Source organism: Mus pahari, chromosome 21 (assembly GCF_900095145.1).
Source record: "Mus pahari chromosome 21, PAHARI_EIJ_v1.1, whole genome shotgun sequence".
Lineage (NCBI taxonomy): Eukaryota > Metazoa > Chordata > Mammalia > Rodentia > Muridae > Mus > Mus pahari.
The window spans coordinates 22959525-22973639 of NC_034610.1; the positions used below are offsets into that span (position 1 = coordinate 22959525).

Genomic DNA, 14115 nt, shown 5'->3' on the forward strand with positions numbered 1-14115 from the left:
GGCCACGGAAGGCCGAGTCTCGTGGCTGCTCTGGCTGACTGTGCTGGCGGCCACGGAAGGCCGAGTCTCGTGGCTGCTCTGGCTGACTGTGCTGGAGCTCAGGTTCCTCCATCCGGATCCTGTTTATTGTGTGCATTTATCTCTGCGTGTGCCCCCACTGCAACTTCTGCTCTTGTTTGGGTTTTAAACATTTCTTCACTGTCGCTGGCCACTTGGGGCCTTGGTCTCAGCAGCTCTGGATCTTTCTCGCCCATTTCCGTGTAGCTGGGAAACAAACAAACAAAATGAAAACAACAAATTGTAGTCAAAAGCAGATGGGATGATGCATGTGTAGGTAACTCCTGTCTGCTCCTTTTAATGTCACTAACAATTAAACCAACTGTAGACGTAGTTTTAACTCGTGGCTACTGGAAGGTGCACAGTATTGACTCAGGATGGGTGCTCTTAAGCCGTCCCAAAGTATGGGAACTACCTGGGTAAACTGAGAGCTCTTGATACTGTTGTGAGAGCCTGGCTCTCACCCATGCTCTGTAGAGCACTGTCTGCTTCAGTCGGATGCCATCAGTCTCAGTAGGGAACATAATGGAAATGGCTCACACTCTGATTCTACCCCAGACCCTATGTCCTTGGGACTAAATTGGCATCCGGGGCCCTCAGTCTAATCGAGGGCCACGCCACATTGGAATATTTTGCACCTCTCACACCAAGCATCCCAGGACTGTCCCATTCATACATAAGAAGGCCTTCCCCTGAGCCAGCTGTCTCAAGCACTGGTCCATGCTCCCCTCTGCGGTAAGCACGGGACAGGATAGAGTCCCCGTTTCCGCCCAGGCCTGAGCCTGTGCCTTCTTCCTTGGAAATGGCTGCTGTCTGCTACCTTGAGAGTGGTTTGCGGTGCTCTGCTCTGTTGCTCTCCCTGCTGGCTGATTGGTTTGCATGCAAGAAGCTACACAGATGACGACCTCTTCTTGCAAGGCTTGTGTGGAAGGGTATGGATGGCGACCAAGCCCAGAATCAGGACCACAGGGCTGAACAAAGAAACACTTGTAAAACCAGCTGAAATTTACAGTGAAACAATATCAGTGATACGGTGTCCATTCATGCCGGGGCTTCTCCCTCAGTGTGGAGACATACCCGTCGGTGAAGGCTCACAGAGACCGCTCCTCTCCTGCAGGGACGAGGGCCAGATGAGGCCAGCGGGAGCCTTCAGGCTGATTGTGGGGGGGGGGGGGCGGCGGCCAAATTTTGGCTGTATGAGTTCCCAAGCATTGCTGCTATTTTTCTCCTTTAAATTTCAGTGGTTTTATGGGTGATTATCCCCTAGCCCCAGCCTCTCTGATACGATCTGCTTGTTAACCCTCAGAACAATGACAACGAGACAGCGCTGCACTGCGCAGCCCAGTATGGCCACACAGAGGTCGTGAAGGCTCTGCTGGAGGAGCTCACAGACCCCACCATGCGCAACAACAAATTTGAAACGCCCCTGGACTTGGCGGCGCTATACGGGCGGCTGGAGGTGGTGAAGCTGCTGCTGGGTGCGCACCCCAATCTACTGAGCTGCAGCACTCGGAAGCACACGCCCCTGCACTTGGCGGCAAGGAACGGCCACAAGGCCGTGGTGCAGGTCCTGCTGGACGCCGGCATGGATAGCAACTACCAGGTAGCAAGCCAGACTACATCCCTTCTGGCGCAAGGGACACAGTCCCTGGGACAGGCAAGAGTACAGTGCTGCTGGGCTGCTGTGTAGCACCTGTCACATCACATCCACGTGCTTCCTTCCGTGTGTCACCTTGTCCTGCTCTGACGTGTGAGAGGCAGATGAGCTCTGTGGAGCTAGTCAGTGGTTTTGCTTGTTTCTTTTCAGGGTATGAGCTGGTCATTAAACCCTGAAAAGATGTGTTCCTGGGCCATCTCCTAAACAGAAAGGCTCCTCACCTTCCCACACACACACCCCGGGGCCACCTTTTTTCACTGCCAAAGCCTCAGCGGCCATGTGACTCAGCCCAGCTCTCTGATGGCGGCGTCCTCAATCAGGGCTTCCTTAGGCTTGCAGTTGACTCTCCACGTAGGCCATGAGGTGCTCCAATTCCCTCTCCCCGGAAGGTGGAGCGTGCACAAGTTTTACTGGTCAGCCTCCCTCTGAGCAGTGAGAAGTCACATGTCCCCTGGCCTGCGATAGCACACAGAGGTCTTGCTATGTGGACCTTTGGTGGCTTTAGAACCCACACAAGAAACCTCAGAAAGGTGAAGCGCCCCAGGGGGCTCTGCGTAGCTTACCTGCTGTCCCTCCTTATCCACGTCCCGTCTGTCATGTGACACACCAGACTGTTCTCATGACTCCCGCTGCGCTCTCGTTTGCTTTCCAGACGGAGATGGGCAGTGCTTTGCATGAGGCTGCTTTGTTTGGCAAGACCGATGTGGTGCAAATCCTGCTGGCTGCAGGTGAGGTTGGCAGCGCTGAGCCCATGTGCCCGCCAGGCGGGGTCGAGGCCCACGGATGTGTGCGGTCAGAGTGTGCACTTGGTCCTAGAGCTCGGGACTGTTGATGGTCGAGTGAAGAATGCTCGTTGTGCTGCTTGAAAGCTAGGGCTATCCTTGGACTTGACTTCGAGGCTAGCCCACACACGCTTACTTCCTTGGTCCGTCATCTGCTCCCCTTTCTAGGAATCGATGTTAACATCAAGGATAACCGTGGCCTGACCGCCCTTGACACTGTCCGGGACCTGCCCTCTCAGAAGAGCCAACAGATAGCCGCCCTGATTGAAGGTAGGTGTCACCACTGTCCCTGGGCCAGCGATGGTTGACCTACAAGGCACCATGCTTGCTACAGCTTCTCCCTTTACCAATTTTCCTCACAGATCACATGACGGGAAAAAGAAGTGTGAAAGAAGTGGACAGGACCTCCACAGCCCAGCTCCCTCTCCTCTCCAGCGCAGACGCCATAGCACCAAAGCCTCAGGGTGAGGTCCCTGGAAGCCCGAGAACTGTTGGTTCCTGCGCAAAACGGAAAGTTCTCAGTTTCAATGGTAACTGCAGGGTTGTCAGGACTCAGACAGCTCTGTTATCTCCATGCTGTGTTAGATGTCCGAAGACACAGGTAGCTTTGCTGTGGGTAGAGTCTGTCTTCATTTTCCCTTTCCCTTTCTTTTTCTTCTTAATTAAACCAGGCACCTGAAAGTTAGTTAATTCTAGCACTTGAAAAACAGGCAGGGGCTGGAGAGATGGCTCAGTGGTTAAGAGCACTGACTGCTCTTCCAAAGGTCCTGAGTTCAAATCCCAGCAACCACATGGTGGCTCACAAGCATCTGTAACGAGATATGACGCCCTCTTCTGGTGTGTCTGAGGACAGCTACAGTGTACTTACATATAATAAATAAATAAATCTTTAAAAAAAAGAAAAAGAAAAGGAAAAAGAAAGAAACACAGGCAGGCAGACAGCTCTGTGAGTTCAAGGCCTGGTCTACAGAGCTAGTTCCAGGCTAGCCAGGGCCACCCAGTAAGACTCTGTGTGTGTGTGCAGCATGTGTACACTTACTGTGTTTATGGCATGCATGCAGGAGCCCATGGAGGTCAGAAGAGGGTGTTAGGTTCTACAGATGGTTCTGAGCTGTCGTGTGGATGCAGGGCATGAGCATTGGTCCTTTACAAGAACAGTGAACGCCTGAAACCCCTGAGCACTTCTCCAGCCCCATTTCTGCTTTATGTTGGTCTCTACTTCTGTAGAGATGTGTAATTGGCAGATCATCTCACAGTGTGTTTGGCATTGTTTCCTGTCCAACACACAAGGCATTGGCAGTGGCCGCAGTGAACTGCTGGGGTGGGGAGGTCATCACTGGCGGAGTCCTTCCCATTCTCTGAGAAGCCCGTGTGTGATAATGACAAAGTAACTCCTAATGGCAGCATCCCCCAAGTGTGGATGGTGACGAACAGTAAAGCAACATAGAAGGGACGGCCTCAGGCTCCAGCCCATCTGCACTGGGACCCCGAGCTCCTCTCACCCATAGCCTTACCCCTGCACCTCCCAACGCCCCAGCCTTACCCCCTTATACCCCCCAATGCCCCAGCCTCACGCCCCTGGCCTTACCCCTCTTCACTTTGAAGGCGCTCACACTGATATTTGTGACTGTGAGAAGCCACTCAGAGATGCCATCTCTGGCAGTGACTACAATCACGGTTGGATCCAGCACTAAGGGGACAGTCACAGAGCACCTTAGAAGGGCTTTGGAGTTTTCATTAAAGCATTTAAAGTGGACTCAGGGGAAAACCCTGTCTCAAGACTAGAGATATGGCTCAGCGGTTAAGAGCTCTGACTGCTCTTCCAGAGGTTCTGAGTTCAATTCCAGCACCCACATGGTGGTTCACTACCATCTGTAGTGGGATCTGATGCCCTCTTCTGGTGTGTCTGAGGACAGCGACAGTGTACTTACATATAATAATAAATAAATCTTTGGTCTGGAGTGAGCAGGGCTGTAGTGAGCAGAGGTCCTAAGTCAATTCCCAGCAACCACATGTTGGCTCACAACCATCTGTACAGCTACAGTGTACTCACATACATAACATAAGAAAATCCTTCATGTGCAAAATACAAAGAAAGAAAGGAAGGAAGAAAGGAAGAAAGGATGAACCTAAAAGATGGAGGAGGCTAGACATGACACACACCTATAATCCTAACAAGCATTACTTTTAGTTTTCAGTTACCCATTCCAGCTGCATTTCCAGGCTAAGGTTATGTTCACACGGAACTGAGATACCAGGGAGCTTACAGAGGACGTGGGGAGAATCCCTTACATATTTAAGTCCTTTCCTTTCTGCTGGGAGCTAGACCCTGTATGCGTGCTTGTTGAGTAGAGCTCTGCCGCCCAGCTTCACTTCCTAATATTGACTTTGAGAAAATCTATCCCTGTCCCTTAGCAAAGGGACAACTTCCCGATGGCTTAGGGCTTGCAGAGAAGGCTGGTCAGGGCATCAGGAGCCAGGCTCTGCCCTCTCTTACTGATCATCTTACCCTCTGTCCTCTTCACCAGGCAATGTGGAGAAGACAGTGACTGAGCTGATCCTTGATTTTGACACACATACTGACGAGGAGGGGCCCTACGAGGCGCTGTACAACGCTGTGTCCTGCCATTCCTTGGATAGCACGGCCAGCGGGCGATCATCGGACAGAGACTCCATGAACAAGGAGGCCGAGGCCATCGGAGCAAGGGCTGCTGGAGTGAGGCCTGTATGTGGGGAATGAGGCCTGTGTGTGGGGAGTGGGGCCTGTGTGTGGGGAGTGGGGCCTGTGTGTGGGGAATGAGGCCTGTGTGTGGGGAGTGGGGCCTGTGTGTGGGGAGTGGGGCCTGTGTGTGGGGAGTGGGGCCTGTGTGTGGGGAGTGGGGCCTGTGTGTGGGGAGTGGGGCCTGTGTNGGGCCTGTGTGTGGGGAGTGGGGCCTGTGTGTGGGGAGTGGGGCCTGTGTGTGGGGAGTGGGGCCTGTGTGTGGGGAGTGGGGCCTGTGTGTGAGGAGTGGAGCCTGTGTGTGGGGAGTGGGGCCTGTGTGTGAGGAGTGGAGCCTGTGTGTGGGGAGTGGGGCCTGTGTGTGGGGAGTGGGGCCTGTGTGTGGGGAGTGGAGCCTGTGTGTGAGGAGTGGGACTTGTATGTAAGGAATGGGGCCTGTGTGTGAGGAGTAGGGCTTGTGTGTGGGGAGTGGGGCCTGTGTGTGGGGAGTGGGGCCTGTGAGTGGCCCAGGCCTGAACCTGCTGGGGACTGGGGTGACAGTTGGGGGTCCAGGCAAGAAAATGTCTGCCGCCTGGTGCCTGAGCCCGCCTGCTGTTAGAGCCACTCTGTCTCTCCTGCTCAGAGCAGTAAAACTGCAGATCACACTGGGTAGAAGTTTGCTGTTTCCAAGGTCAGTGTAGCAGTTTAGGGCTCTCCATCTCCCACTGCCTCTGAGCAAATCCGGCCTGTGCTCTGGTTCAGCCTTGTGTCGCTCTAGCCTTGGGGGTCTTGCTGGGTGTGGTTTGCTGTGTGTGGTTGGTTTTCTCTTTTAGATCACAGACATATCCGGTGACATGCGTTGCTGGCTGTTCCCAGTCCCGCTTGCCTTACCAGCCATGTGGACGGGCAGTCCCATCCTGGGGAGAGGGCATGGCAAGGTTTAATCAGACTGCGCACTTACTAGACGTGCCGTCTGTGGGTGGCTCTCTATTAGCCCTGTTTCAGCTCGTGAGCGCACCCCGTCCATGCGCCCTCCTGCCTTCCGAAGCTTTGTCTAATGCCTGCTTTTACTTCTGGCCTTGTTCATGAGCCTCAAGACTCCCTCCTGACTCCCCTCCCTCCCTAGAGGATGCTCTATGCTTGCAGCCCTGCCCCCACTTTATTTCCACTTGACAGAGTTTTCCCGACCCTGGTGAAGGCCTGCCCTGGCCTTTGCTGACAGGATCCAACGCTGACCACCTTGGTTCATATTTGGGGGCCTACGTGTTGGTATTGGTGTTTCTGTTTTTCCTGTTGGCCTTCCTTTCCTGCCAGGTTCTGGCAGGGGACGGGGTGGTCCTTGACCTTTCTAACTGTGTCCTGGGACACAGAAGTGAAGCAGCAGTTGGGCTCAGGCAGCAGGCAGCAGACTTCCCTATTGGCGTCCACGGTTTAAGTTGTGGGGGAGGCTTAGCTTTGAGGTTGGCTTGCAGGGGTCGCCCGGTAGGGGGCGCCGGTGCCTTTGCTAGAAGCCACAGGTCCTGTAGTGAACCTACACTTAAGGGTGCACTTAAGCAGAAACAAGAGCATCCCTGAGTGTGCACATCACCGGCAGTTTACACGTCTTTGCACGCTGTGTTGTAGTCATTCTTGTTTTCTAACCTCTCTGGCCATCCGTGTAGATGGCTGGCATAGCAATGGTGGCGGATTGTCCCTGTGTACCTCAGAGAGAGGTTCATGGGGACTTGGGTTCCCTTCCGTGTCTGCAGTGGTCTTGCTCTGTCTGGAGGGCTTCTGGGATGGGCCACTTCTGCTGTTTATTTTGCTTTCTGCTATACTGGCATCCCCAGGCTGGCTTCGTGCTTGTCCTTCTGTACGCGGTGCCTTGGCTAGGCCCATTCAGGGCAGAGAAAGTGAGACCCTCCCCCCACGGGAATTCCAATCTGAACAGCATGGGCTTGAACACATGAAGTTGTCGTAAGATTGTTGTTGAGTATGTCTGCCTCAGACAGCCCAGGAAGGCCCGAGTGATGGAGGCTGCTGTGGGCTAGAGAAACAGGAAGGTCTTGGGTGCCAAACCCAACCCAGCTTCCTGTGCAGACTTCTCTGGGAAATCTCTACTCCTCTGCATCCCAAACCTCACCTGCTCTAGCAACATTGAGCTGACCTGCAAGGCTGGACTGGAGCCTGGGGCCAGCTCTGTCCTAGCCCTCAGCACTGTAGAGAACTGTGGGAAAGGCTCGGGTGTAATGGCCTCCTAGCCTTCCACTTTGCTGTCAGAAATCATGCATGTTGTTCCTGAGGTTGTCCACCCTTGGTCCACACTTGCATCCCTTCAACCAGTTCCTTGCTTTCGGGTAAAGTTGGCAAACTACAGCCCTATTACAGGAAGCCTGAATTTTTGAAGAAGTTTTGTTTTGTTTTGTTTTGTTAACTCTGGCCACTCGTGTCCTTTGCCTATTACCTTTGGTAGAACTGGGTGTGAAGTGCAGTGTAGTTGCTTTTGATCTTAAGAGCATGCTTGCCTGTCCCAGGCTAAGGAGACACATGGTCGTGCTCCTGTCTAAATGGGCTACAACCAGGGTTCCCTGCAGCCAGGCACTTATTGTTGAAGGGGAGGATTAAACACCAGAGAGATGCTGGGTATGGTGCAGGCCTTGGTTCCAAGCACTCAGAGCCAGAGGCAGGAGGATCCCTGTGGGCATAAGGCCAATCTGGTCTACACAGCAAGTTCCAGCACAGCCAGGGCTACACAGTAAGACCCTAACACCAATTTAAAAAATAAAAATCTTGCCGGGCGTGGTGGTGCACACCTTTAATCCCAGCACTCGGGAGGCAGAGGCAGACGGATTTCTGAGTTCGAGGCCAGCCTGGTCTACAGAGTGAGTTCCAGGACAGCCAGGGCTATACAGAGAAACCCTGTCTTGAAAAACCAAAAAATAAAAAATAAAAAAAAATAAATAAATAAAAATCTTAAAAAAGAAAAGACAACTACTTGAAAAAGAGAGATGGTAAAATGTATTTATTTTCTTCTGTAGAGGGAACGTCCGCCGCCTCCAGCAAAGCCGCCACCTGATGAAGAGGAGGAAGAACGTGTAGATAAGAAGTATTTTCCCTTGGCAGCCTTTGAGGTAGAGGGCTGGGGGTTACCCCGTCACGCACATAGCATTTGTTAGATGGTAGATGAGTCTACATAGCGGAGGCTTTCTTTTCTCCTCCTCTGCTCTTCTAAGGTTTTTTTTTGTTTTTGTTTTGTTTTGTATATGTATACGTGTGCGTGCGTGTGTGCGTGCGTGTGTGCGTGCATGCGCGCGCGCGCGCACACACACACACGTGCACCTCACAGGCCTACTTGGTGTTGCCTGGTCAGATACAGCATCAGATCCCCTGGAACTGGGGATCCAGAGGGTTGTGAGCAACCATGTGTGTGCTGGGGTTTGATTCTGGAAGAGAATCCAGTGATCGGAACCACTGAACCATCTCTCCAGCCCTGGGATTAAGCCAAGAGCCTTGTGCGTGCCGAGCAAGCCCTCTGTCCCTGAGCCGCCCCCAGCCTGTTTTTTCTCAGAGGAAGAACAGTGTTGCGTGTGTGTGTGTGTGTGTGTGTGTGTGTGTGTGTGTGTGTGTGTGTGTTAGGTGTATACATAACTGTACAGCATAGGTTCATGTGCCCATGCATGCTGGGGCCAGAGCTGAACTGTGGCTGCCCCCCTTTGTAGCTCTTGGCCTTGATGTAAGAGGGGTCTCTGGCTAGGCCAGAGGATCTTCCTGTCTCTACCCTCATCCTCTACTCCAGTGCTGGGGAACAGGCATACACAGCCAGGCCTGGCTTCTTATGTGTATGCTGGGGATTTGAACCCAGGTCCTGATGCTCACAGAGCAAGCACTCTTACCCCTTGAGCAATATCCCCAGCCTTGACTTTCTTATTTTCTCATTGCGCCTGTGCTTAGTAAGTCTGTGGTGTACGTGTGTCTGTAAGCTGTGTAATGCATAAGCCTTTCGCCCTGAAAGACTTGTGGTGCGGCTGTAGCTCACAAGCCAGGTGTGGGTCTGCCGTGCACATGTGAAGCAGGGTCTGCTGCCATCTGCTGCCCGGCTTTCACTTTTGATAGAAGGCGTCAAGTTCCCTCATCCTAGCCACTGTGAACAGGACCATGTTGTCAGGCTTCATGGTTGAGACTGTATCCAAACATAAGCCAGGTCACAAATGACAGTTGGGAAAGATAGAGACTTTGTCCTGGCTAATGTTGCTGTGGGATATTTAGGTTGTTTACAAGTTTATTAAGTAATCATGTGTATAAAGTTAAATAAAAGCTATAGGGACTGAACACAGGCTGTCAGGTGTGGAGGCCACCTCACCTGCGGGATGTCTTTCTCTGTGTGAGATTCATCTTCCGGAAATGCTTCCCAATAGCCTGGAGTTCCAGTCAGCTGACACGAGAACAAGAGTCCTGGACTTGCCATCCGCTGTTAGGGCGGGTGCTTGAATATAGAGGAGACATGGCCAGAGCCCTCTTCTCGTAATGACCTACACGGGACTCCTGTTGTTGTATGTCTGTCTGTGGGCCTTCTTCCCCTCCATGCCTGACTTTCTGTGAATCATATCCATGCCTGGTTTCCTGAGAGGCCAAAGAGGGCATCGCGACTCCGGGAACTGGAGTTACTTATGAGGCTTATGAGCTAGCTGCTGTGTGTGGGTGCTGGGACCTTCCCTCTGCTTGTCTGTAGGGATGTCAAGACCCCGGCCCCACCATCTTTGTATCCAGCTCTCTCAGAGCTTTAAAACTAAACTTGGTTCTGAGACACTGGTGTCATTAAACTGCAGGCCATTTTCTCTTGGCTGTGGTACTGGGAAGATTAAACCCAGAGCTTTTCTGGTGCTGAGGGAGGAAGGCTTCATGACCAAGCCAAACTTGAGAGTTGCCTACTTGTCAGTCATGTGACCCAGTGTTTGATGGTGGGAGAGCTTATTCAAGGAATGGCCCCATCATGATGACAGACATGAGATATCACGTGCATGTACACACACACACACACACACACACACACACAAGGTTTTCACTCCTCTTGAGGGGCTGCCAGCTGCCATGAGGGTAGCCCTAGTCTCCTCTATCATGGGGCTCCTCAGCCACCTACACCCCAGCTACAGTTGGTGATAGCTACTCACAACACGCTGTGACCAATCGGTGCTGCTCCCCACAGAGCAGACAGTGCACTGCTTCAGCTTTAAGTCATCGCCAGCCCTAGAGGCAGAGGGAAGGAAGATTTAGGAGCAATGCAGTAAAAGGTGGAATCCTTTCCGTTGAAATTCAGTTACTGCCATAGTCACTGTGACACAGGGCTGACTCTGGGGGAAGAAGGATGGCTGGAAGAAAGGTTTGTTGTTGGCTCTGACATTTCATCCCACAGCCTGGTCAGACCAGAGGAAGAGGACAGACAGGAACAGTCCGGTTATTGTCTGGGTCAAGGTAGGGGTCTCATTTGCAGCTGAACAGGGAAGGCCATTCACCTTGGATGTAGGAAGCCTGCGGCCAGTCTGGATTAGAATCTGAGGAAGTGTGCCTAGTGGCATAGCTCTGCCTTGAACTTTGCGTAACCTTGGACAGGTACCTGGCTTGCTGAGTTTACAGATGAATGGGCCAAAAGCAGGTACTCTAGCTGTGACTGTGTCCCCACTGTTGTGGGTGATGGTCTCTGCTCACACTCATCCTTGGAAGTCTTGTGTCCAGCCCTGTGTTGTAGGTCAGGCACCCAGGGCAGTTCCCATTCAGGGAAGCCTTCCCGGGCCTGGTGAGAACTCTCGATGAAGCAAACATACAGGGAGTCAGATTCCAAAGGATCATGTGGTGTAAACCTGCAGAGCACAAGCTCCTATCAGAAAAGCCTGTGGGGTCAAGTTGACATGGTGCAAACTACTTAATGGTCCCTCTTTGTTCCCTTAATTGTGTTCCTGAGAAACCAGACCTGGAATAAAGATGCCCAGGACTCCCATTGTAAAGGAGCCATGGCTTCCAGGTGGCTAGCACAGAGGAGTACCTGCTGTGCTCCACAGAGTGTTAGAGTAAGACGCCGTTCTGCCATCGGAATGGCAGCCTTTCTAGTAAACAAACATGAGCTTCTCCTTCAGTCTGAGACTAGGAGAGCTGTCCTCTCTTCAGGAGAGGTGGTCACAGGAAGCCGTCCCCACAGCGGAGGACTCTGACGAGTCACCAGTCTGTTGCTTTCCTGGTGTGTGGTGAGAGGTGTCTGTGTGAGGGAAGGAGCCGTGCCTATAGGACCTGCTGGTCTGTTAGAGTGGGAATCCCAGCCCCGCCCCTCACTCCCAGGCTGTACCCATCCCTTGGGCTCTGGAAGGTTTGTGCTCTAGCTTGATTGCTGGTATATAATTATCCTTAACTTGCCTTTAACCACACTGGGCTCTGGGCAGGTGAGAAGATTCATCAGAGCAGGGGTCTCTGTACCCCTCCGTGTGCCACAGCCAGCCCCTGACACCCCCCTAATGGGCGCATCTCTGCTTGATCAGTGCTATCTCAGCAGGTGGAGCTGCTGCTGCCCACAGAAACCCACTCCGTGGTTGCTGACTCTCAAGGCTGTTGGAGGGGATCTGAAATCACCTCATAACACGGGAGGAAGCTAGCTTTAGGGTCGCTTCGTTCCGGCTGTGGTGGCATAGACCTTTAATCCTAGCCCTGACCAGGCAGAAGCAGGAGGATCTCTGTAAGTTTGAGACTAGCGTGGTCTACATAGCAACTTCCAGGCTATTCAGGACTGCAGCAGCGAAGGAGGAGGAAGAGGACGAGGACAGGCCAGTTTTGCATCTAGTGCCTGTGAAGGGCTGAGCATCAGGAGGACCATGTTTCCTGTTGAGGTGGATACTGGCCTTTGGGAAGGGTAGGTGCACATCGGAGAAGAAAGTCGTCTCCACAGAACACTGTGGAAGAGAGAAAGGGAGGAGAGAGAGGCTTAGATTTGTATCTCTTTTGAAGGATAAAATGAGGTAAAAAGATAAATAAAAAAAAGAATGGTTTAATCAGATTGTGGGGATTTAATATACAGAAACTGTTTTGGGTTTTCCTGTTGCTTCAACAGAACCTCCAGGTCTGGGTACTAAAGAGTAAAGGGGTTTCTTTGGCTCACGGTTTGGAATGCCACGAAGCCAAGAGGAAGCAGCTGTGTGCTTGTTAGCTTCTGTGGGAGTCTGAGCTGCGTCACAGCGTGGAGGGTGTGTGGCAGAGGGCAGTGAGCGTGGGGGTGCCGGGCTCACACGATAACAACTGAAGTTATCCTGTATGCCACATAAGCCACAACTCCCCTGGGAGTGGATTTGTTCCAAGTGGAGCTCCTAAGTACCACACCCACAAGGCCCCTCTTTCATGGTCTGCTTCCCAGCCTTGCTGCACTGGACATCAAGTTTCCAGAATGTCAACCTCTAGGCAAGAATCTGAGCTCTGTTGTGTGCCACCTGTCTCTGTGCCCAACATGTTCTGGGTGTTTCTGTCTTGTAGGGCCTGGCTATGAGACCCACGATTCAGAGCAGTGCCCCCCAGGAAGAGGAGGAGCACCCATATGAGCTGCTGCTCACGGCAGAAACCAAGAAGCTGGGGACCACAGACGGGAGGACTGAAGGTATGCCCACCCCACTCCCACAGCACAGGAAGGAGTCAGGCCCCTGTGCTCAGTCTCCTTCAATACCTGGACTCCATGCCCTTGAATGGATGGAGATGCAGCCCTCCCTCAGGTGTAGCAGGGCAGGTGAGGGCACCCAGGTGACAGCTGTGCGAGCAGGACCCAGGACAGTAAGTAGCACTTGTATGGGACTAGCTGGAGCCTGTCGTGCTAGCTAGCAGCCTAGGTTATTCAGGTCCATGATGGACTCTGCGTCCTAAGCAGGACAGAATGGTCTTTGTTAGGGTTATGATGGGCTATCACCTGTAACCTTGGTGCTTTGGCACTGTGGCCTGCTTGTGCTGGTGGGTGGTGTCTGCAGAGCCTGCCTCTCCCAGCTCCCTGTTGACTGTTAGCTGGCCTTAACTAGAGAGAGTCCACAGGCCTGTGCCACCATGCCCCATTGATGACTTCTTTATTGAATGTGCTTCTCGCTCAGTTTATGACCATCTTCATAGTGGCTTTTGAGATCTTAATTATTTTGGAGAAGTTCAATTTGTCCTTTCTTTTTTAATGTCTAAGTCCATAATGTCATAAGTCATGGTGTGTGTGTGTGTGTGTATATGCGCGCTCGTGCGCGCGCATATGTGTGTGAGTGGGTGTGGGGTGTGCCTGTTACTGCATGTACATGCACATGTCAGTCTGGTTGCAGAGACTAGAGGTTGGTGTCAAGCATCTTCCTCAGTTGTTCCCAATTTATTGACTTATTTACTTGCCAGGATGCCCTGAAACTTGCCCTCTGACCAGGCTGGCCTTGAGCACACAGACATTCACCTGCCTCTGCCTATCTTGAGTTCTGGATTAAAGGCCCGTGCCACCATGCCCGCTGTGCCTTACATTTCTAGACGAGGGCTATGTTCTCCCACCCCGGCTGGTGCTATGGCCGCACACACCACACTTGACATCTTCTAGGTAGATGCTCAAGACTGTAACTCGGGGCTCATCACTAACTGACTGAGCCTTCTCGCCAGCCCCAGGGGTATTTTTTTCTATACTTCCTTCTAGAAATGTTTTACCTCTGAGTTCTGTACTTGAGGTGTGTTCCATGTTGAGGAGTTTTAAGTGTGCATCTCCAGCCACGTGGCCTTTGAGGAACCCCTTTCCTTCATTGCACTGCCTTGGTGACGCTGCTGTTGTTCCACAAGCGTCTTGAGCATCTGGCCCCCTTTGGTCTCCTTGTTTCCTCTCAGAACCAGGATGATGATTTCCACCCACACTCGCTCGCACTGGGTCTGTGTGTGGGCTGGTGCAGACTCCCACGGTTCAGGAAGTCCAT

At 52.5% G+C, this 14115-nt stretch overlaps 1 protein-coding gene across 8 annotated transcripts in view; it reads left to right on the forward strand.

The window, feature by feature from the left end:
* Positions 1-14115, forward strand: part of Anks1a (ankyrin repeat and sterile alpha motif domain containing 1A) — a 157313-nt gene that overhangs the window by 72710 nt on the left and 70488 nt on the right. For 4 of the 8 annotated variants that reach the window (XM_029533179.1, XM_029533178.1, XM_029533181.1 and 1 more), the window contains 7 exons: positions 1364-1660; positions 2367-2442; positions 2665-2766; positions 2859-3026; positions 5025-5221; positions 8212-8304; positions 12680-12800. In XM_029533179.1, the coding sequence (XP_029389039.1) occupies positions 1364-1660; positions 2367-2442; positions 2665-2766; positions 2859-3026; positions 5025-5221; positions 8212-8304; positions 12680-12800 (1054 nt within the window). The remainder of the gene's footprint in view (positions 1-1363; positions 1661-2366; positions 2443-2664; positions 2767-2858; positions 3027-5024; positions 5222-8211; positions 8305-12679; positions 12801-14115) is intronic. The other 4 variants (XM_021221266.2, XM_021221264.2, XM_021221269.2 and 1 more) reach the window with 1 other exon arrangement.